Here is a 23,616-nt window from a genome sequence, read left to right as displayed (position 1 = left end):
ATATATTGGTCAAAATGTCTAGTGTCCCCCTTAGTTTAAAAAAAGTTATGGGACATTTTAAAATTTGTTGGACAATGCCCAGTGTCCTGTGCTTATTTCCGGCCCTGTTGAAAAATAACAGCCTTTAAACATAACCTCCGAATTGTTCTGCTACTGCCACGATTCACCTGAATAGGCTGAATCTCAAGCAGACAAGCATCGAAGCATCCGAATTCCGAAAACTGGAACTAAAAGCAGCGATGCACTACTGACCGACAGTATTTTATGAAGCTTTATAGGACTAATTGGAGTAAATTGCTTTTGCTGAATTTGAATTAATTGTGCCTTGTAAGTTTTACATTTAAAAATTTAATTTAATAATAATTTTTTTTATAAAGAGCCAGAAAGTAATTTTTTATTGTAAATTGGGCAAACGGGAAGTTTTCATTGTTATGGCGTACTGGTGTTGTTTGGGGCAGTCTGAGAAATAAGTATATTTTTTAAACTAGTCCTTGGGACCAGTGACCCCCCTAGTCCCCGAAATAATTAACTGGTCTCCGGACTGGTCCCAGGCTTTGTTCTCCTATAGATTTGCAATTAATAATCTGGTTTTGGACCAGAGGAAGTGTGCTATTTCCCAGACTGGTTTGGGGGGTTTCATCCCATCCAGCTCCAGGTCAAATGCCCTTGGCTGATGTTAATGCGAATCAAAAATTCCCCCCCTAAACATCATGACTCATTGGAAAACCCATGAGTTTATCAAACGCGCCATAAAAACACTATCTCAGCATTAGTCATGTTGAATTCATAGCATTAATAATTGGCTAGAGTTGTTAAGATAGCGTAGTTTTTTGTACTGTGATATTCTTTTTCGCGTATTGAAAGTGAACCATGTTCTCCTTACTCTTTCTTAATCCAAAAATGAATCATTGATTTCCTTTGTCCGCATTTACCCATTGAAGTGTTAGGTTAAGTGTCTGCAGGTGTGGTGTACCGTGTACCCAACATATTGTTGTATGGTTTTATCCAAACTTAGTATAGTTCAAATACAAATGTTTTGAAAGATGAGGTACGCATTTTGTTTTACGTAGGACACAAATTAAACCTTGTTTAGTAAAGGGTTAAAAGATGAAGAAATATAAACTTCGGGGTGCAAGTTACTCTCGGAGACTTTCATTGCAACACATGGCCAACCGACATTTTTACTTCATCCATCTCGCTTTGTTGTTGTTTTTAATTTGAGGGTCCTAAACCTAAACACGGGTATCAAAAATAGACCATCCCGTTAATTACGTGCAGAGAAGTCAATACACAGGGGCTGGGCTGCCATTTTAGATTATTTCACTGCTGCCAAGAGGCAATGCCAGATGGAGCCTGAGCTCACTACACATAAGAGCCGTATAGAGCTATCTCAGTTGTGAAGTCAGTGCCTTGGTGAAACGTCAATGGTTAGGTTTGGCAGTGGGTGGCCATGTTTGGTACCGCTTTGGTTCTATGGGCAAATAGCATGGGTGATGTCACACTAAGCCTTCTGAGATAGCTCTATTGCCTCTAGGGCCCGCCCCATGTTGTGTTTGTTTCTCCTCTGGGATTAATGGAATCAGTGTTTGAATAATAAAAACCACTTAATAATGAAACCCATCACTAAGATCTCCAATTTTGATGAATTTGAATTTTAGAATAATTTTATTTTAAAGATAGTTTAAGAAATTTATTGTTTCAACTTCAAAAGTATTGTTTAATAATATTTAATATTTTTTATGAAACATTTAAGAGCTCTTTTTTATTAATGACAATTTCTACAGTGCAAGCAACTGCTAAAGATAAAAACCCCAATAAAACCCGGTGGTCTGGGTATTTTTAATAAAACCCCGAATTTTTTAAAGAAACTCAATAAAACCCGGTGGGCTGGGTTGTTTTTAATAAAACCCCGATTTTCCCAATAAAACCCGGTGGACTGGGTTTTTTTAGTAAAACCCTAAATTTTTCAAAGAAACCCAATAAAACCCGGTGGGCTGGGTTTTTTTTATAAAACGTAGATTTTTTCAACAAAAACACCCCACTAAAACCCGAAGGGCTGGGTATTTTTAATAAAATCCCGATTCCCCCCCCCCTAAAAACCGGTGCGCTGGGTTTTTTTAATAAAACCCCAATTTTCCCAAAAAACCGAATTAAAACCGGGTGGACTGTGTTTTTTAATAAAACCCCGAATTATTTAAAGAAAAAACCAATAAAACCCGGTGGGCTGGGGGGGTTTTTTTTGTTAAATAAAACCCGGGTTTTTTCAAACCGGTGCGCTGGGTATTTTTAATAAATCTCCAATTTTCCCAAAAAAAATTCCAATAAAACCTGTTGGGCTGGGTATTTTTAATAAAATCCCAATTTTCCCAAAAAAAAACCTCTCAATAAAACCGGGTGGGCTGGGTTTTTTAATAAAACCTCGATTAAAAAAACCCAATAAAACCCAGTGGTGGACTGTTTTTTTTTTAATGAAACCCCAATTTTCCAAAAAAAACCCAATAAAACCCGGTGGGCTAGGTTTTTTTTTTTGTTAAATAAAACCCGGGGTTTTTTCAAAACCCTGAATGGAATAATCTACATGATAACATAAATATGTTTATTGATAATAACATTATGCCTTAAAACGTGCATGTTCTTCCAGATGATGGCTTTGGCTAATCCTTCCAAATTACTCAAAGTAAAGAAAAGAAAGCTAAAAGATAAAATTAAATTCTTGAATCAAGAAGATGAAAAACTTCAGCGAGTTATAACTCAATATCTTAACGAAGTAACTTAATTAATTAGCTAATTGTGAAAATTGAAAATTAGTGTTCAACCTGTAAAGAAATTTCCCCCGTTTAATCTTAGAGTCAAAAAAGAGCAAACACTTTACTAAACAGCGACAACATCACAGAGTTCAGTGAAAATTACGAAAACACTCTAATGTTGTTGGACACTTACCATAATGATCTCTTCTCAATACGATTGGCTCTTCTTGAAAAGCTCGAAAAACATTTTAAAATCCCTATCGAACTCGATACGGATTCTAGTGAAGAAGACAGTTACAAAACTGTTCCATCGAGGCAATTTTCTCCCGAAAGTACCAGTTCTTTGGTAAGTTCGTTGCTTAAGTCTTAATCTTCAAGCATAGCGGTGGTCCACTACAAGGTGACTCCAGTTTTGGCTTGGCGAAGGAAGGAGGCATTTGTGGGCGGGATTTATAAGTGGACTTATAAATCCCGCCCACTAGCCTTCGCCAAGCCAAACCCGGAGCTAGATCAGGAGAAATTTAACCTTGTAGGGGATCCACTGGACCCGTGATTTGCTTTAATTGTTTCGATTTCTCTATGCGGCTTTGGGACATAATTTACGTAAGACTTTTACAAAAGTGTTTTCTGATTAATAGTTCATTTTTAAAGTAATATGTAAGAGTGCAATTACCCCTTTACTTCTTGTAAAGTTACCACACATGTGGACCACTGTTGACACCCTTAAAAGCAAAGTGCGGCTCCAGTGGATCCCCTACCAGGAGACTTTCCTTAAGAACTCCAGTTTTGCCTTGGCGAAGGCAGGAGACATTAGTGGGCGGGATTTATAATCACACTTATAAATCCCGCCCCCGCCCACAAATGGCTTCGTCAAGCCAAAACTGGAGTTCGTAAGGAAAGTCACCTTGTAATGGATCCACTTGACCTGGCTCTTTGCTTTAACAATAGTTGTTTTGCACAAAGAACATTGTTAAATAACAAAATATTTAGTATCACATGTATGCTCTGCCCGATTTAGTATAACATTGTCATCTCTTTCATGATATCTTTAGCCTGCAAAAGAAAATGCCGCCACCAACAAATTCGCTAATTCTACCCTTAAGAATGAACCTCCTGAGGACAATACTTCAGCGGATGCTTCTCCGGAAACACACCTTAAGAATGAACCTCACGAAGACAATACTTCCGCTGATGCTTCACCGGAAAGACTTCAGTCAGACTCTATGCTCAATGCAAGAGAACCGGACTCGAATCACACGCAACCCAAAGAGGCGAACAGCAGCAGCTACCCAACAACCCCTCAACCTCAATACAATAATTTGAATTCGAGCAACGACTTGAACCTGGTTCAAGTTTCGTTCATCAACACCCATCATCAGAATCATTTCCATAGGTCTTTATCACCTGAGGAGAGAATTTCTCCGAATACATTTGTGAACAATGTGAACAGCATATTAGATGGTAATATGTTTGTTATTTTGATGCTTATTCGTCTGCTGTGCTACAAGGACCCTTCAATTTTCCCATTCGTCCAATCATATCGTGCTTTGTGCCGTCCGTTTTTACATGTGATCCCAATTTCCTTAACTCTTTCCAGAACCTCTTAGCTTCAATGAAGATGAAAACAATTATGAAGAAGTGCACGTCGCGCCGTTTAGCGAAGTAGCCGCTAGAGGCGCGACTATTGTAGAGGAATACCAGTATACCGTAGAAGAAGTTCCTAATGACGTTGGTGAAACCCCCCAGCTTAACCACGCCTCACCTAATAATTATGCTAATTATGAATTGCAATCAACCCATCAAACCGAGTTTCACACATCACCGCTAAATCCTAACGCACCCGCATTTAAAGCATCATTCACCTCTCTTCATATTGAAAGCGAACCTTTGCTAACAGGTACCAAGACTCTCTCTTTCATCCCTTCATTCAGTGGGCTACCCCTTAATAATCGATTTATGCAGGCTACCCCTTAATAATCGATTTATGCAGGCTACCCCTTAATAATCGATTAATACGTGCTACCCCTTAATAATCGATTTATACGTGCTATCCCTTAATAATCGATTTATACGTGCTATCCCTTAATAATCGATTTATACGTGCTACCCCTTAATAATCGATTTATACGTGCTACCCCTTAATAATCGATTTATACGTGCTATCCCTTAATAATCGATTTATACGTTCCATCCCTTAATGATCGATTAATACGTTCCATCCCTTAATGATCGATTAATACGTTCCATCCCTTAATGATCGATTAATACGTTCTATCCCTTAATAATCGATTTATACGTACCATCCCTTAATGATCGATTAATACGTTCCATCCCTTAATGATCGATTAATACGTTCTATCCCTTAATAATCGATTTATACGTACCATCCCTTAATAATCGATTTATGCGTGCCATCCCTTAATAATCGATATATACGTGCCATCCCTTAATAATCGATTTAAACATTCTACCCCTTTCAATTTATCATTTAAATTTGAATTCATTTCTGATACTCGGGTCCGCTAGCTTTAGTTAAGTTATTCAGTTCCAGTGTTATTTTACTTTATGCATGTATACATTTTTTTTAATGTTTTTTCAAAATGTTTTTCCAAATTGTAAAGAAAGCCAAAATTTAATGGAATGCGATGAATTTGTTTCGGATCTCGTCAGAGATGAACAAAATCCCGTGCCAGTTGTGACAAGTAAGTTAATATAGGCCTAGTTTTTTTAAAGTTTTGGTTAAGAATTGTTTTGCGCATTCCACTTAAGCCCTATCAGGGATAGATTTAATTTTAGAAGTAGGAATGGAGAACGGAACGGTTAGTATTTACTTCAGTCCGACTCATAGCCCCCCAGTATAGAGCCCCTCCCTTCAACACTTAACGAAAAGTTTAAATTATCTTATTGTCATGTCTCACTTTAACTACGTTTTGATGACGTTGCTGACGGGGACGGCGAAAGATATGTAATTCCTTTTTACCTCTGTCGCTATGACATTCCCGCCTCTTCTTTAATACCCCTCCGTCCCGTGGATGGGGGTCCGGCCGGGATTTTGACGCGCGCCCAGATTACTCTGTTCTCCATTCCTACTTCTAAAATTAAATCTATCCCTGGCCCTATTGAGCTGTTGTGATCTTTTTTCTCAATTGGTTTCCTAATACCACTGAGAAATTAATTATGATTATTCCTAATCAGATCAAACCGAAACAGTGACTAATGAAAATACTGTACCAAAAAGCACGGAAAAGAAAGTAGGGAAGAAACTTCGTGCCAAAGTAACTCACGTCAATAATCTTGTGGATTTTTACGTGAAATTCAAGCCAGACGAAGCAGACCGCCAGCTCAGTCAAATTTTGTAAGGCACCCATTTGACTTATAAATTGTAGTATTATTGTGTCAAAAAGTTGTTTCTAATTTCCAAATTCCAATTCAATATTTCTATATAAATAGGTCCAATTTTAGACCAACTCATCCTGCTAAGGAATTAAATGAAACATGGTTTTATATAGCGGTTATTCCACAACGCAAACCTTTTAGAGCTCAACTTATCTCTTGTAAGATTTTAATTTCTTCTATTTTATAGGCCAGTTTGAAAATGAAGGAAGAATACGGGGGCGGGGACTTAATTAAATTAACGAATGATTAAATTTACGTTCCAGATATTTCTGGTGATATTGCGAGGGTAAAGAATCTTGAATTGGGGCCCGAGTGTACAATTAGTATAAATCACTTATATGATGCTCCATCTGACGATATCTACAGTATTCCTTATGCTGGTCAATGTTCCTTGTACGAAGTGAGTATATCAAATTTGCGTCTACTCTATTTAATTCGAAGGAAAGGTTTAGGTAACTTAACATTATGCCTTAAAAGAATGGCCTTTTTCTAAATATAAAAGGAAATATATTTAAAACATCAAATTAAATTATCTCTTATTACAATATGATAATTAGCATTTAATTAGTCTTAAAGACGAGGGCTATTGCGCGATTTTCAAACTTGATTCTATTAATCGATTAATATGTTTTCCTATTGTTCACAAAATTGTCAACTCTTGGCAATCTAACCAGTTTCGATTAATCGATTAAAGGAAAAGTTTGGGTTACTTAACAAACCTTAAAAGAACGGCCATAATCTCTTATTGCAAAATGATTAGCATTTGATTATATTCGATTCGATTAATCGATTAATATACGTTTTTCTATTATTCACAAAATTGTCAACTCTTGGCAATCTAACCAGGTTCGATTAATCGATTAATATACGTTTTCCTGTTATTCACAAAATTGTCGACTCTTGGCAATCTAACCAGGTTCGATTAATCGAATAATATACGTTTTCCTATTATTCACAAAATTGTCGACTCTTGGCAATCTAACCAGGTTCGATTAATCGATTAATATACGTTTTCCTATTATTCACAAAATTGTCGACTCTTGGCAATCTAACCAGGTTCGATTAATCGATTAAAGGGAAAGGTTGGGTTACATAACGTACCTTAAAAGAACAGCCATAAAAAATTAAAAATAAATCTCTTCTTACGAAATAATTAGCATTTGATTAGATTCGATTAATCGATTAATATAAGTTTTTCTATTATTCACAAAATTGTCGACTCTTGGCAATCTAACCAGGTTCGATTAATCGATTAAAGGGAAAGGTTGGGTTACATAACGTACCTTAAAAGAACAGCCATAAAATATTAAAAAGATAAATCTCTTCTTACGAAATAATTAGCATTTGATTAGATTCGATTAATCGATTAATATAAGTTTTTCTATTATTCACAAAATTGTCGACTCTTGGCAATCTAACCAGGTTCGATTAATCGATTAATATAAGTTTTTCTATTATTCACAAAATTGTCGACTCTTGGCAATCTAACCAGGTTCGATTAATCGATTAATATACGTTTTCCTATTATTCACAAAATTGTCGACTCCTCGCAATCTAACCAGGTTCGATTAATCGATTAATATACGTTTTCCTATTATTCACAAAATTGTCGAATCTTGGCAATCTAACCAGGTTCGATTAATCGATTAAAGGAAAATTTTGGGTTACATAACGTACCTTAAAAGAACGGCCATAAAATATTAAAAAAAATAAATCTCTTAACAAAATAATTAGCATTTGTTGCTGTATTTGTGAAATAAATGTTAACACTCAAATTTGTAATTATCATTTAGTATAACTCTGTGCCTAATTGGAATACGCCTGAGCTTGTAGACACTTTCAAAGCAGTTGTGTGCGCAGATTATGTCTTCGTCCGACAATATAGGGAATTTGGTTTGGATCCGCTGATAGTAGATGTCTTTCTTCAGTTTAATGGTGTCAAAATTGACGTAAAAGAATACTGCAAAGTTAAGCACACGGAAAGGCCCCAGGCTTCATTAGTGCAGGATTCAAAGGTGCGCATGGAAAGGCCCCAGGCTTCATTAGTGGAGTCAAAGGTATGTAATGATTCGTGGTGTCCCGCGAGTCCCGCTTATTCGGTTTCGAGCTGAGTCCGAGTATCAAAAGAAATTTAATATCGTGTATCAAAAATTATTTTGAGCAACGAGTGTTTAGATTAAGTTAAAGGGAATGAGAAGCTTCGTTTGAAAAACCTCTGATTTATATAACAAAAGATAGAATTAATTAATTTCTGTGAATTCTAAAATATCAAGCTTTTAATTCTCCCTCCGATTTCTGCTGCTTATTTGGCCGCAATATGCATTTAAAAATACTTCATATGAAATGATTTGAAATCCACTTTTTATGAAAGGCTAAAACGTTTCCCCCTAGGCCGACGTCACATATATATTTTTCACTCGAGATGGTGCCACTCTCTGCTATCAGACCCAGAGTTTAGACTAGCTAGGAGCTCGAAACGCGTATAGGATTCCCGCGCTTTTTTTCCCCTCGCGTCATAGTGATGTCATCAAACGGGCGAACAAGCTCGACAAGACAAAATTATTGATACATCGAAACTGATATATCGAGTTTTCGTGATTTTTCAATGGATTTTAAAAATAGAAACTGGTTCAATTATATTAAAAACTTGATATTTTGAAAGAATTGACTCGAAAGTGTAACATAATACCACTTTCGTGCTAAAATACGATATGAAATTGTAAATTCGCATACCCTCTAATCGAATATATGAACTTTGCTCATAGTGTAATATAGGCTATTTCATTTTAATTTTACCAAATATTTTACACAATTTTTTTTTATTATTTAGGCTTTGGAAGCTCAACCAATTGAATCTCACGCATCAAGTATTACGCAAGGTCGAGATAGTAGCAGTGATAGGAGCACTCCCGAAAGCCAGTTTGATTGGAAAGCTGTGATTGATCCTGCATATTGGTAAGATATGAGCTTGTAGATGCAATAAATGCATCTATTGCGTTTACGTGCGATTAGGCGGCCCATCAAAAAATAAGTCGCGAGATTTTCCATCACAAAGCAATTAAGGCAAATGTTTGAATAGTGGTCCAGCTTAAGTGATTCAGTGTCCGAAGTATTTGATATTGAGTGTGTTCTATTACTTTTGAATGTACTTGTGAAAAGCATGGGATTCTTTTTAGTTTAACTTCGCGGTCTCCCAATTAGAGGACTTTCTAGTTTCTTTTATACAATATAGTATTTGTTTTTACTTTTGTGCTTTTGAGAGTTGCAAAAGTATTGGTTAGACCCTTCCTGGCTGGGTGCCGGCCATTTTCATCCCATTTTTTCGCGTGCAGTATTCGGAAACTTTTAAACAGTACTCAGAACATGTTTATTATAGAGATTATAAAATATTGAATGTTAGATATTGGAACTATGCATATTCTAGTATTCTATCATGTATTTTACTTTTGTGCTCTTTAGAGTCGCAAAAGTATTGGTAAGACCCTTCCTGGCTGGGCGCCATTTTCATCCCATTTTTTCGCGTGCTGTATTCGCAAATTTTTAAACAGTACTGAGAACATGTTTATTATAGAGATATTTAATGTTAGATAGAATACTATATTCTAGTATTCTATCATGTATTTTATGATTGAATATATCTTTTTCCGTATTCTCCCCCAGTCCACCTACCCATGGTAGAGATTCGAACCCAGTTACTTGCTTCGTGTCTTACGTTGAGAATCCCTCCTTTTTCTTCGTTCATCTTGTATTGGAAGAAAGTGGCGCTTTATTTTTGGATCAATTGCAAGACGATATGAACGAGTTTTACAACACCCTTCAGTTGCAAGAGCCAGTTTACAAACGAGCCGTCGTTCAATTAAGGAGTTTCTGGTGTTGTTTGAAACCAAATGACGTTGATGGTAGAAATTGGTACAGAGTTAAAGTTCTGTCATGCGTCAGCGAGGGTTGCAGCTCTTCCGATAGCAGTGGAACGCAAAAGGTATTCTAAAATATTACTATAGCATACTAACGAAAATGCGCGATTTAAAATTAACGGTTAGCAATTTTTAATTTCGCTTCTTAATTTTAAATGAAATTAATTTTAAATCGACAATCAGATGACATAATGTGTTTGTAAATTAAAATAATGTTATAGAGCGCCATCTGCTGACTATAATCTTAAGCAGGAACTTACAAGAAATATGAATTTTGTCGAAATTCGCGAGTCAATTGTTAAAATCCCAGAGAAACTTTTTCTCCAAATCTTTTAATCCAAAAACACTCGTGATTATATAACTTTATAAGGATATGTTCCATAAGTATAACACTACTATACTTCGTAATGCTAGAGACTTACAGCTCGAGCTTGTTCGAGAATGACAAGCGAGAATTGAAGTCCTACACTCGGTTAATTTTGCAGTCCATCTTCCTATTTAGTCTGTATTAAGCGTCTTACCAAAGGTATCAGGCATCGCTTTACGAGAATCTATGACTTTTCACCTACGTCACGGTCGTCACTTCATGACGAGCTCTCAGCAACCAGTGACAAATTTATGGAACATATCATAGGACCTTATGTTATTAGTATTGAGCTTAATAAGTTACTTTGGTTATTTGAAAACTAAGTGGGAAACGTTTATAGCTAGTGAGAGGCATTTGCTCTATAGAACACTGTAATTATAGCGCCAAAATAATGTAATTTTCTTCACCAAATGGTTATTTAAACTAGGCGGTCGTAATCATAAACTTAATTATGGATTATTTTGCCAGTTATTAATTGGCCTTATTCCTGATCAACGCCACCGAGGCGTAGCGGCGACTTTTGGAACTATAATAATACGGTAGCCAATTACAGGTGGCGCTGGAGTCGATGGACTCTGATGGAGATCCGTTATTTTCTATGTTTTGATTTTTACCGCTTCAACTTCAAAAAACATGTTTTAACTAATTATTATTATTAACCTAATAATCTCCAAATAGACCAAAATCGAATGAAAACTTACTCCGATAGTCTTATTTCATAATATTAGACAGAATAAGGAAGGTAAAATCAACTTTTAATACTTTCGAAACCATATCGCTTGTTAAGCCTTGGCTATTCACATGATTCAGAAAGATCAACAAAACATAGAAAATAACAGATCTCCATCAGAGTACATCGACTCCAGCGCCACCTGTAATTGGCTACCGTATTATTATAGTTCCAAAAGTCGCCGCTACGCCTCGGTGGCGTTGATCAGGAATAAGGCCAATTCACTTGTATTTATATTCAATTTCTCCGTTATGAAGTCGGTTACGAAGAAGTGGAAACGATGGAACATGGATCCTTCCACAATTCTGGAAGTGATGAGTGTGGATTATGGTTCAATATTCAGAGTTTCCTTGAAAGATTTATATCCTCTCGCAAAATCATTTGTACAACAACCAGCATTAGCTTTACCGTGTTCACTGCGTTATATTGCGCCGCCTAAAGGACATGATTGTTGGCCGAAACAATCCATCGATAATTTCATCTCGTTTGCAACGCTTGATTCACCCAGAAATCTAAAGATATTTCAAAAATACAGGTAAGAGTTTGAACCAAAGTGCCGGGTTAATTAATTTGGCTTGGCGAAGGTAGAGGTACCACGTGACTCGCGCTATGCTTGAAAACACGTTTTCACACGCTAGTGTTTTTGTTTTCAGCGCTGAATCAAACTGTATAGTAGATTTATTCAATGACAAGAATGAATCTGCCAGAATGTTTCTTATCCATTCTGAAGCAGCCACCGAAATAATTGAAGACCCAGGTAATTTTTATCGAACTGATGTTCAACTTAATTAATTTATCTATTTAATTAACTTCGCCTTTAAAATTATGCTCACTTTGATTGTGCACGCAGACATTGCCTTGCTTGACAACTTTGATCCGATGAAAACGGAGTACACGAGTGCTAGAAACAATTACGCCACTGACGTTGATGACGCTGGTGTTGCGCTAACAGGCTATCGTATGTGTTCATTTTAATTTTAATTTTAATTATTAACACCGGAATATATTAATTTGATTTGAAAACAATGCATATTCATCTGTTTAGTAACTTTTTTTAATCGGCAATTATTTTTCGTATTTGTTTTTCAAAATTATTTGAAATCAAATTTTCTTATCTCTTAATCGATTAAAATTTCCAAAAATCGATTTTTTTTTTTTTTTTATTAAAAATTTTTTTTTGAATTGGCTCAACGTGTTTGTTAAATATTTTAATTATGTTTGGTTTTTAGTGTTGACTTAAACTTTCTATTGGTATTTGAAGCAAATTGCGGGTCACGTGGATCTCCTACAAGTTGACTTTCCTCCTGAACTAGCTCCGGGTTTAAGCTTGGCGAAGGCTAGTGGGCGGGGTTTATAAGTGCACTTATAAATCCCGCCCACAAATGCTTCCTGCCTTCGCCAAGCCATAATTGGAGTTTGTAGGGAAAGCCACCTTGTAGGAGATCCACTGGACCCACGCTTTGCTTTAATCCATATCTTTTAAAAATTTGAAATGATCTTTTAAAAGGTGCCCAGGATGAGTCCTACATTTGTAAATACTACGCGAGAAATGGCAAGTGCTATAAAAGAAGCTGTCGTTACTATCACATCAAAACTTCCGGTGAGATAAAATTTAATTGTATTAATACTCGATTAATCTCGCCGTTTTTGACTATTAGAGAAATATTTAAATTAATCGCAGTGTTTGACTATTAGAGAATTATTCGATTTGTCGCGCAGTCTTAACTATTCGGTTAATCGATGAAATATTTGATTAACCTCGGAGTTTCGACTATTAGAGAAATATTCGATTAATCGCAGTTTTTGACTATTAGAGATATATTCGATTAATTGTAGTTTTGACTATTAGAGAAATATTCGATTAATCGTAGTTTTGACTATCAGAGAAGTATTCAATTAATCGTGGTTCTTGGCTAATAGAAAATTATTTGATTAACAGCGGAGTCTTGATTTATAGAGAAATATTCGATTAATCACAGTTTTTGGTCATTAGAGAATAATTCGATTAATCACAGTTTTTGGTCATTAGAGAATAATTCGATTAATTACAGTTTTTGACCATTAGAGAAAATATTCGATTACTCGTAGTTTTTTACTATTAGAAAATTATTTGATTAACAGCGGAGTCTTGACTTCTAGAGAAATATTCGATTAATCAAAGTTTTTGATCATTAGAGAAATATTCGATTAATTACAGTTTTTGATCATTAGAGAAATATTCGATTAATCGTAGTTTTTGATCATTAGAGAAATATTCGATTAATCGTAGTTTTTGATCATTAGAGAAATATTCGATTAATCGTAGTTTTTGATCATTAGAGAAATATTCGATTAATCGTAGTTTTTGATCATTAGAGAAATATTCGATTAATCGTAGTTTTTGACTATTTGAAAATTATTTGATTAACAGCGGAGTCTTAATTTCTAGAGAAATATTCGATTAATCACAGTTTTTGATCATTATAGAATAATTCGATTAATCACAGTTTTTGATCATTATAGAATAATTCGATTAATCACAGTTTTTGATCATTATAGAATAATTCGATTAATCACAGTTTTTGATCATTATAGAATAATTCGATTAATCGTAGTTTTTGACTATTAGAAAATTATTTGATTAACCACGGAGTCTTGACTTGAGAAATATTCGATTAATCGCAGTTTTTGACTATTAGAGAATTATTTGACTAACCACGGAGTCTTGACTATTCGATTAATCGACGAAATATTTGATTAATCGAATCCGGGGTTTTGAATACGGATTTACTAAGTGAGCTCTCTGAGCCTGGAGTAGCAATTTAAAATGCTACCTAGTTTTTGTTTTGACAGCAGTTATTTAGCAAGAGCATTATAGCGATCATATGTTCATGCCATGTATTAAAATCGGAAAAAATTCATATTTGACTGTTGCAGGAGATTGTACCGCCGATAAAGACATCCAGGCGGGTAGAATTCCTCTCGAATTACCTGCTGAAGGAATTCGAGTACTCGCGATGATTTCTTACGTTTACAATCCAGGATCTTTTTACATCATTTGTCCTTTCGGTGTAAATGACGCTAGCGTAATTACGAAGTCAACTGGTAAGTTTAATCTATCGAAAATTGAAATACATTCTGCATGGTTTAGCTGTGTTAGAGTTCAATAGCTACTATTCTCGCAATTAGGTATGGAACGAGTGGTAACATTTGAAAATTTAGGTATGACAATAATCACGCTGAACTGCTTTAAATAATTTGTATTTGCCGAAGTGTTTTGTTCAAGTATCGTATCATTTTCAAAAATTTCATGAATATTTTTATTTGTTTTCCAAATTTTATTATTTCACTACGTTAACACTTCATTCCCTTTAGAATCAGTCGAATTTGACCTGTTAATTAAACCAAGGCTTCATTTCATAATGGTTTCATAATTCACTAACATTTTTTAAAAAGGGACCGGTTTCCTTGTAGACGTTGACTACCATAACGTTTTGATAGCTTGAAATTTTAACATTATAACTTTGGTGTGTCTGTTTGGGAGTCGAAAGTATTTTGAAACTTGGCAATGAAAGGGGCTTTGTACAAAGGCTGCCGTTTGACTGGGTTTTGATATCATAACGGTGTTTCCATCTGGTGGAAAAGATCTGTAGCCCGCATGTGCCGTTGTAATTTTAGCAACAGCGCTACGTCAGTTTAATTGGAAAAAACTTAATCTATACATGATATGATTGATTTAAACGCTACTTTAAAACATTAAATATGACGGCTAGAACATGACAATCTGACCCCTTTGAGCCTAATCTCAACCTAGTCTAAACCTACCTACCCTAGCCCCCAAAATCTAAGCCTACCTACCTAAACTATAGCCCTAAAATCTAAGTCTGCCTACCCTAGCCCCAAAATCTAAGCCTTTGCCTACCAAAACTAGCCCTAAAATATAAGCCTACCTACCTAAACTAGCCCTAAAATATAAGCCTGCCTACCCTAGCCCCCGAAATGTAAGCCTGCCTACCCTAGCCCCCGAAATATAAGCTTACCTACCTAAAATATAAGCCTGCCTACCCTAGCCCCCGAAACATAAGCCTGCCTACCCTAGCCCCCGAAATATAAGCCTGCCTACCCTAGCCCCCGAAATATAAGCCTGCCTACCCTAGCCCCCGAAATATAAGCTTACCTACCTAAAATATAAGCCTGCCTACCCTAGCCCCCGAAATATAAGCCTGCCTACCCTAGCCCCCGAAATATAAGCCTGCCTACCTAAACTAGCCCTAAAATATAAGCCTGCCTACCCTAGCCCCCGAAATATAAGCCTGCCTACCTAAACTAGCCCTAAAATCTAAGCCTGCCTACCTAAACTAGCCCTAAAATCTAAGCCTGCCTACCTAAATTAGCCCTAAAATCTAAGCCTACTTACCTTACCTAACCCTGAATCCATAAGCCAACCTACCTACAGTAGCCCCAAATCTAAGCCTATCTAGTTTTTCTATCCGTCTATTGTAGTTGCTTAGAACATGTTAAAACTGCAATTACACAAATGCAATAATCTTACTTAGGTTATCCAGACAGACAAAAGAAGTACGACCACTTATCACAAGATTTGAAGTATGTTTGCGTGGGAAACACTTAAAGGGGCTGACCGGAGCTGTTGGGGTGAAGGGGGGTCAAACTGTTGGTTAGCATATTGCTTACCCGCCATTCCTTATGGCCAAAGAGCTGGGTGTTTTCCCCCTGAACTAAGGGCGGACTTCACCCCAACAGCGCCGGTTAGCCTATTTAACTATATTTTGACTAATAATTCTTCTAATGCTATTTTCAGCGAGTACTATCAAACTAGTTCATTTTTGGAGGACAATAATTTAGAACTGGCACTTTCGACTATTGTTGCGTGCAAATTTGAGGACACGAGCTCCTGGCATCGCGCGAAAGTCACTGGATTCACCGGTGACAATGTCAATGTGGTCTACCTTGATTATGGAAATGAAGCCTGCGTACCAAGGAGCAGTGTCAGACAAATAAAGCCTCAATTTATGAACCTACCTCAACTAGCTATTCATTGTGTCCTAGACAATGCCATTCCAGCTAATGGTAGCACTTGGACTAAAGAAGCCATGTAAGCTTGCTATTATATTTTTATTAGGATAAGATGTCTAATGTTTAATTAAATTTTAGGGAATGTTTCATCCAGAAAACTCAAGAAAAATTACTATACGCAAAGATCATGCGAATCATGTGAGTATTGGCATATAAGTTCGTAGGATATGTTCCATAAGTTTGTCACTGGTAACTTAGAAAATGGAGCTTGTTATGAAGTGAATGAGGTAGGTCATAGGTTAGAGGTATAGAGATGCCTGGTGAGGCGCTGACAAAGGCTTAGTAAGTTCAGACTAAATAGGAAGATGGAAGTCCTGCAAAATTATCCACCGTCTAACCATGGATAAAGAATGCGCGTGAGGAAATTTGTTTTCACGCTATAGGATCGGCAACTCCCTATCTCGAACGACAGATTATTCTGTATATACTCTGTTACAATATCGGTTGTCAGCACGCGCAAAGCTAGGTCTCTATGTAACGTAGCTTTGTACGTGCTGTCAAGAGACAAAAAAACTTCAGGATCTTCAGGATTTAAAATATCCGCGAGTTTTTTAGCTCGAGTGCATGCACGGACCTCTAGGCCTTAGTTTCAAATTCGTGTGAAATTAACTACAGCCTACAACACGTATTTGAAACTAAGGCCTGGAGGTCCGTGCACTCGAGCTAAAAAAACTCGCGGATATTTTAAATCCTGAAGATCCTGAAGTTTTTTGTCTCTTGACAGCACGTACAAAGCTACGTTACATAGAGAAATATATTTGCGCGTGCTGACAACCGATGTTGTAACAGAGTATATACAGGATAAGCTGTCGCCCGAGATAGGGAGTTTCCTATCCTGTAGAGTGAAAACAAATCTCCTGACGCGCATTCTTGATCCATGGTCTAACTAACTCGAGCTGTAAGTCTCTAGCATTACGAAGTATAGGAAGTGTCATACTGATGGAACATATATATCACTTATAAACTATTGAAAGATAGACAAACTCTGATAAACTTGTATTGTCTTTTTTGAACTCGGGAAATATTTCTCATAAAATGACTTCTAATTATTATTCTTATAGCAATAATACTTTATACGTGGATCTGTACACATCATCTGGCGAACACTATATCAATTTGAGCAACCTTCTAGTTAGTGAGGGGCACGCGAAATTGCCAAGATGCAATTCGCGTCTCAATGCCATGTTTATGTCAGATGAATACCGTAGCTCATCCGAGGAAGAAGGTGACTATTTTCCTGGTTAGGAGACAAAATAAAAGTTTAAAGACGTGTATTTAAATAACTTTGCAAGAAGAATGTTAATTGCTCCAATGGAGCCTGAATTAATAAATTTAAGCTGATTTTTAATGAAAATTCTTTATGTGCGAATTAAATATCTTTATTCTTTGATATATCTTGACTGGTTAATGAATGTATGTACATATTGGTAAATGCACTTTTGGAAGGGTCTGTCCGTCCGTAAAACTCAGCAGGACTGAGAATGAGTAGGCCTTAACTTTATTTTGTATTTTGGTCTAATATTTGGGAAAAGTGGAGTTGTTTCTAGTAACTCCACAACTAATATGTAGCAAATCGTAACATGAACATGAATGCACCGTGCAAGACAAAATTAAAGCAAGTCTCCCTAGATAGGATATCATTTTCGTCTAGTATTTGGGAAAAGTGGAGTTCTTTCTAGTAACTCCACAACTAATATGTAGCAAATCGTAACATGAACATGAATGCACCGTGCAAGACAAAATTAAAGCAAGTCTCAATAGATAGGATATCATTTTCGTCTAGTATTTGGGAAAAGTGGAGTTCTTTCTAGTAACTCCACAACTAATATGTAGCAAATCGTAACATGAACATGGATGCACCATGTAAGACAAAATTAAAGCAAGTCTCCCTAGATAGGATATCATTTTCGTCTAGTATTTGGGAAAAGTGGAGTTGTTTCTAGTAACTCCATAATTAATATGCATCAGATCGTAACATGAACACGGATGCACCGTGCAAGACGAAATTAAAGCAAGTCTCCCTAGATAGGATATCATTTTGGTCTTATATTTGGGAAAAGTGGAGTTGATTCTTGTAACTCCATAATTAATATGCATCAAATCGTAACATGAACATGGATGCACCATGTAAGACAAAATTAAAGCAAGTCTCCCTAGAAAGGATATTTATCTAAGGAGCCTTGATTAAAGGGACTCCCCCGTCATCTTTATTTGAACATTTATCCTTTAAACTTATGGAGAGTAACATGTATAAAGAATGCCCATGAGGAAATTTGTTTTTAAGTTATAGGATAGGCAACTCCCTATCTCCGACAGATTATTCAAGCTTCGGTCGTCAGCATGCGCAAACCACGGACTCTTATGTAACATGCGTGCTGACAAGAAACGAAAGAAATACTCAATTTTCAGGATTTAAAACTGTGCTGACAAATCTCGCCTAAACAGAGGTAAGGTGTGACGTCACAAGGAAGTTTGTATTAGCAGACAATAGGTGCCGCGGTCAAGCTAATGACGTCACGTATCTCTCTGTCTCCATGCTTTCTCACTTGCCTCTCTTTCTATATTTGACTAACAGGCAATAGAGCAGCAGTTCATAGCCAATTTCTATTCCCTTAAAGGGAGGGTGAAGTAGAAAATCAAGTGATTTTTAATCGATTCTTCTACTAATTATAAGACCAGTCTGCATAGTGAAACATTCAGGAAATACTTCTGAATGAATTTAAAATTCAAATTAGGTTCAGATTTTAAGGATCATTTTAAACAAGGACTGCCGACCAATCGCGTAACGCCCTGCCTTTTTATTAACAAAATTCTCGTGGCACGTTCCGTGTCTCGCGCCACGATTATCACGTTGCGCGCGAATTTTATCATATCTCGTGATAAATTTCATTCAACACGGAACGTACAACGTGAATTTTGTTAACAGGAAGGCAGGGCGTTACGCGATTGGTCGGAGGTGCTTATTTCAAATTATCCTTAAAATCTGAACCTAATTTGAATTTTAAAATCATTCGGAACTGGTATTTCCTGAATGTTTCACTATGCAGACTGGTCTTATAATTAGTAGAAGAATCGATAAAAAATTACTTGATTTTCCACTTAATAATAATAATCAAAGGATTTCCACACTAAGCCTTTGGCTTATTTACAGGTGGGTCCTTTTACAATGCATAGAGGGGTGGTGGCTAGCCCCTATGCCACAGCTAACCTACAGCGCCCTATACTAACTATTACCGTTAACCTCTGCAAGTTTTGATGGAAAGGAGAAACCGGGTTAGACCGCGGAGGAAAACTCCTTTAACCAGCGGGGAGAGAACTTGCAAACTCTACGCAGAAGGATTTGTTCCCAGACTTTCACCCGGTGCCACAGTCCGGGATCGAACCCGGGATCCTCTTGCTGCGAGGCGAAAGCGCTAACCGCTACGCCACCCCACCACTTCACCCTCCCTTTAATGAATTGTAGTGTTATGTTTTAATTTAATCAAATACACACGTGACAATAGTTTATAGAAAAATTTAATGCAGCAGAATAATTATACCTTGGATGGAAACATTACAAATGATAAGGTAGATATTTTTTTTCCAAATGGATTTTCTAAGACTGATTACTTAACGTAAGAGCGGCATGAATGTTTAAACCACGTATAATTAAAAAAAAACACATTTGATTAATTTGAAACAATCATCTATATTTTTACACTACTAAGGTACTCTTAATCCTTTCGTCTGGACTTGCTACTTCTATCCCGACTATCTTCAGTTGGTCTTTTACTGGCTTTCTTAGCTTCCGTTAAAAATTTATCCAAACCGAAAGGATCTTCTTCTTCTTCATCTTGTTTCTCGAACTGAACTGGACCATCGCGACGTGCGCTTCTATCGGTACCAGAGAACCCTTTATCGGGAACAAATCGACTCGTTTTAATCAAAGTATCAAGATCATTCTCGTAGGTTTCCTTTTCTTGAGTCGAACGAGTAGGTCTATATATATTTTGGCCAACAGTTTGATTGGACCTCCATGGTTTATCGTAAACGTTATAATCCTCCTCATCTCCGAATCCGCTATCCATTCCCTTTCTTTGGTTGAAAAGTCGTTGATCAAATTGAATTTCGTCAGCTCCGGAAGCCTTGGCACCGGGTAATCCCAAGGCGATTTGCTCGCTGATATCTCTTTCTCGTTGCTTCTCAATTTTGGATCTCTTATCAGGAGCGGCTCTTGCTAGGTTTCTTTCTCTTTGACGGTCCTTATGACGTTCGTATCGTAATTGACCCCTTTCACGGGCGTCATCGTCTTTATCATTACTTGAAGCGGCTTGAGATCGAATACCAACTCTCTCTTCTCGAGCTTTTTGAGCCAATTGTCTCAAATGTTCCTCTTTCTTCTCTTTCTCCTTTTGAGCTAGTTTCTTCTCTAATTGAGCCCTCATCTCCACGGCTTCTCTGGCTTTTCTATCAGCAATGTAAAGCGCTTCAGCGAGTTTAGCAAAGTTTTCGTTAATGTGGACTTGTTGTAACCCTCGGCCATCCGCAGCCAGACGTTTATCGAGAGGAATGGTGTAACCCTTGGCGTTTTTCCAGTTGGAAATGCAAGGAGGTATTCTCCATTCTTGTTGCTCCTTTACGGTTACTTTACGAGTAGGAGAATGCATCACCGGTGGAGGCGGAGATGGTGGTCCGCGAGGTATTTTCTTGTTAATTTTGAAACGTGGTGGTTCCATCGGATCTTTCTGCAGTTCGACCATTCGGACAATTCGCTGTTTAGCTCCCGAATTATAAGCCATTCCTTGTTGAGATGGAGTGTAACGGATGTATTGAGCCGGGCTTTGTTTTTCCGCGGCTCTTACTGGCATTGCAGCTGATATTTTAGATTGGGTCAGCTTCTCCAAAGCCAATCTGAAAAGAAAATATCGTAACGAATGATAAAAAATGCGTTTACCGGTCCAATATTCGTTTTTGTTATTAACCTAGTAGCTTCTGTGGTTTCTTCAACAACTTCGTCATCGGGTCTCTGCAGCTCGGGATCATTTTCATTTTTAATTTCGGATGGAAGTAGATCTTGAAACTTGTGGTATATAACTTTGTCCTTCTTCTGTCCTTGTCGGACAATTACGTCATACTTGATTTTTCCTGAAAAATTTCAAAATATTTTCTCCATTTCATTTCTACATAGATAATGTTGAAAGGGGTGGTGCAAGGTATATTGTGCACCATTATACTCTCTTTGGAAGATATGTAAAAATCTGGTTCAATAAACCAGAGTTTTTCCCATAAACTTAACTGGTTAATGTTTCATGTGAAACAGATTTATTATAATTTTCATTTTGGAATATTCTTTTTTTGTCTTAATTAGAGTAAAGGCACCTGCCCGCCTATGACTGTATTAAGCTTTATAGTTAGTTAACATTTAATGCCACTACTATAGTACTATTATTATTAAAGTAAAAGTCCAGGTAACATAATTAACATTGTACCTTAAAAGATAGGCCTTTTTCTAAATATAAAAGGAAAAATGTTGAAAAAAATTCTCTTATTTCAAAATAATTGGTCTTGCATTTAATTATTCTTAAAAATAACCCAAGGACTACTGCGCCATCCGACATTGGTTTAGTGGCGTCTGCTAGCCAGAACCTCTTACACCTATGGGATTGGTTGATTTCTCACACAGACTGAGATAGGTAAGGGCAGTCTGTGAAATAAGGATATTTGTTAAACTAGTCCTTGGGACCAGTGACCCCCTAGTGTCCGAAATAATAAAGTGGTCTCCGGAGTGGTCCCAGCCTTTGTTCTCCTATAGATTTGCAATTAATAAACTGGTCCCAAGGACCAGTGACCCCTAGTGTCCGAAATAATAAAGTGGTCTCCAGACTGGTCCCAGCCTTTGTTCTCCTATAGATTTGCAATTAATAAACTGGTCCCAAGGACCAGTGACCCCTAGTGTCCGAAATAATAAAGTGGTCTCCGGACTGGTCCCAGCCTTTGTTCTCCTATAGATTTGCAATTAATAAACTGGTCCCAACGACCAGTGACCCCTAGTGTCCGAAATAATAAAGTGGTCTCCGGAGTGGTCCCAGCCTTTGTTCTCCTATAGATTTGCAATTAATAAACTGGTCCCAAGGACCAGTAACCCCTCTTCTTGAATTAAAAAACTAGTCCAGTCAATTAATAACTGGTTTTGGACCAGAGGAAGTGTGCTATTTCCCAGACTGGGTAAGGGGTAAGAGTTTCTGAATAGCAGACGTCACAAAACTAATGGTGGATGGCGCAGTAGTCCTCGTTTTTTTGAGACTAATTAAATGTTAATTATTTTGTAACAAGAGATTATTCTTGTAGGCATAATGTTATGTAACCAAAACTTTTCCTTTAAGCTTGTGTTACCTATCAAAAAAATGAGATGTTAAAAGACCACAATCTAAACCATCTTATATCTTATTAGAATTAATGTTTTGTAATTAATTAATTAATGGGGTGGAATTAGGAATCCACATGGAGATTATACCTTGAGCGTCAAGTTGTACTGGAATAGCGTTGGATGATGTTTTCTTCTTTTTTCCAAGGTCTAATGGATGCTGGGCAACATGAACCTCAGGGTACGCTCCTCCATCACCATAATCTTCGTTAACTCGAGGTATCCATCCTTCTCGGGCTCCGTATGGCGGGATTACCCTGCTAGATGCCATCGTAATCAATTGTTTAGAAGCATTTTTATGGGATGCTTCTCTCTCAACATCTTCATAATCGAAAGATGGTTGAGTTGGAGGTGGTAAGAGGCTGTTTAACAATGCCATCTTGATTTCCGAGTCGTAAGAAAGACCAAGGATTTAAAAACCTAAAAATTACGGAATAAACCCAATAATAAACACACCATTGCATAAACCAAGGCCCATTATACCCAATCAACAAAAACTTACGAAAATGAATCCAATATTATGTTTATATATAGATGCTATTGAGTGCGTTTTTTAAAACGCACACAAAAAAGTTATTAAAAAATCGTAAAGATGATAGTTATTTAACTAATTACAAAAATAGCCTTAAAAAATAAGACCATAATCCAAATTATGAACCAATTCCATAGACCTAAATGGGCCAGAATCAGACTACGCTCCGTCATAGCCGACTTGATCATGCGTCGTGGTGTGCGTGATCGAGTGGGCTAAGGCTCAGCTCTGGACAGGTCCAACATAGCGCACTCAATCACACTTTCAGTGGATTCACCATGAATGCTGGATCCAGCTCAAAACAAGATGCAGCAAAGATAATATTTGTTATATTTTCTTTGTTCAAACTATTTGAATGTGTTTGGCCCGACGTTTGATCTTAGCTTTGACTATCATATCAAATGGACATGAACGAACAAAACAATGCCCCGGAGTCCGGAGCACCAAGTAGTAC

General features: G+C 36.9%; 2 protein-coding genes across 4 annotated transcripts; one reads left to right on the top strand and one right to left on the bottom strand.

The window, feature by feature from the left end:
* The first annotated feature begins 173 nt into the window (after positions 1-173).
* On the top strand, positions 174-17,619 carry LOC149678484 (uncharacterized). Of its 3 annotated transcripts, XM_089836426.1 has the most exons (22): positions 174-327; positions 2,642-2,767; positions 2,848-3,093; positions 3,800-4,208; positions 4,345-4,644; positions 5,369-5,449; positions 5,943-6,102; positions 6,198-6,301; positions 6,407-6,543; positions 7,937-8,200; positions 8,974-9,098; positions 9,804-10,122; positions 11,412-11,689; positions 11,808-11,911; positions 12,005-12,112; positions 12,662-12,754; positions 14,071-14,238; positions 14,323-14,355; positions 15,690-15,738; positions 15,953-16,246; positions 16,306-16,365; positions 17,289-17,619. In XM_089836426.1, the coding sequence occupies exons 2-22, from the start codon at positions 2,642-2,644 to the stop codon at positions 17,470-17,472; spliced, it is 3,642 nt and encodes a 1,213-aa protein (XP_089692552.1). In that variant the 5' UTR covers positions 174-327; the 3' UTR covers positions 17,473-17,619. The 3 variants fall into 3 exon arrangements, with proteins under 3 accessions (XP_089692552.1, XP_089692554.1, XP_089692553.1); XM_089836428.1 differs by lacking the exon at positions 4,345-4,644; XM_089836427.1 differs by lacking the exon at positions 14,323-14,355.
* Positions 17,620-19,726: 2,107 nt separating this feature from the next.
* Positions 19,727-23,325, bottom strand: Bx42 (Puff-specific protein Bx42). Its single transcript, XM_089836425.1, has 4 exons — positions 23,133-23,325; positions 22,721-23,050; positions 21,189-21,351; positions 19,727-21,117 (listed from the first exon to the last, which is right to left on the bottom strand). The coding sequence occupies exons 2-4, from the start codon at positions 23,007-23,009 to the stop codon at positions 19,941-19,943; spliced, it is 1,629 nt and encodes a 542-aa protein (XP_089692551.1). The 5' UTR covers positions 23,010-23,050; positions 23,133-23,325; the 3' UTR covers positions 19,727-19,940.
* Positions 23,326-23,616: the final 291 nt, after the last annotated feature.

Source organism: Phalangium opilio, unplaced genomic scaffold (genome assembly GCF_054372755.1).
Source record: "Phalangium opilio isolate 3A_F unplaced genomic scaffold, DU_Popi_V2 ptg000042l_1, whole genome shotgun sequence".
Classification (NCBI taxonomy): domain Eukaryota; kingdom Metazoa; phylum Arthropoda; class Arachnida; order Opiliones; family Phalangiidae; genus Phalangium; species Phalangium opilio.
This window is presented reverse-complemented; position numbering and strand designations above follow the sequence as displayed.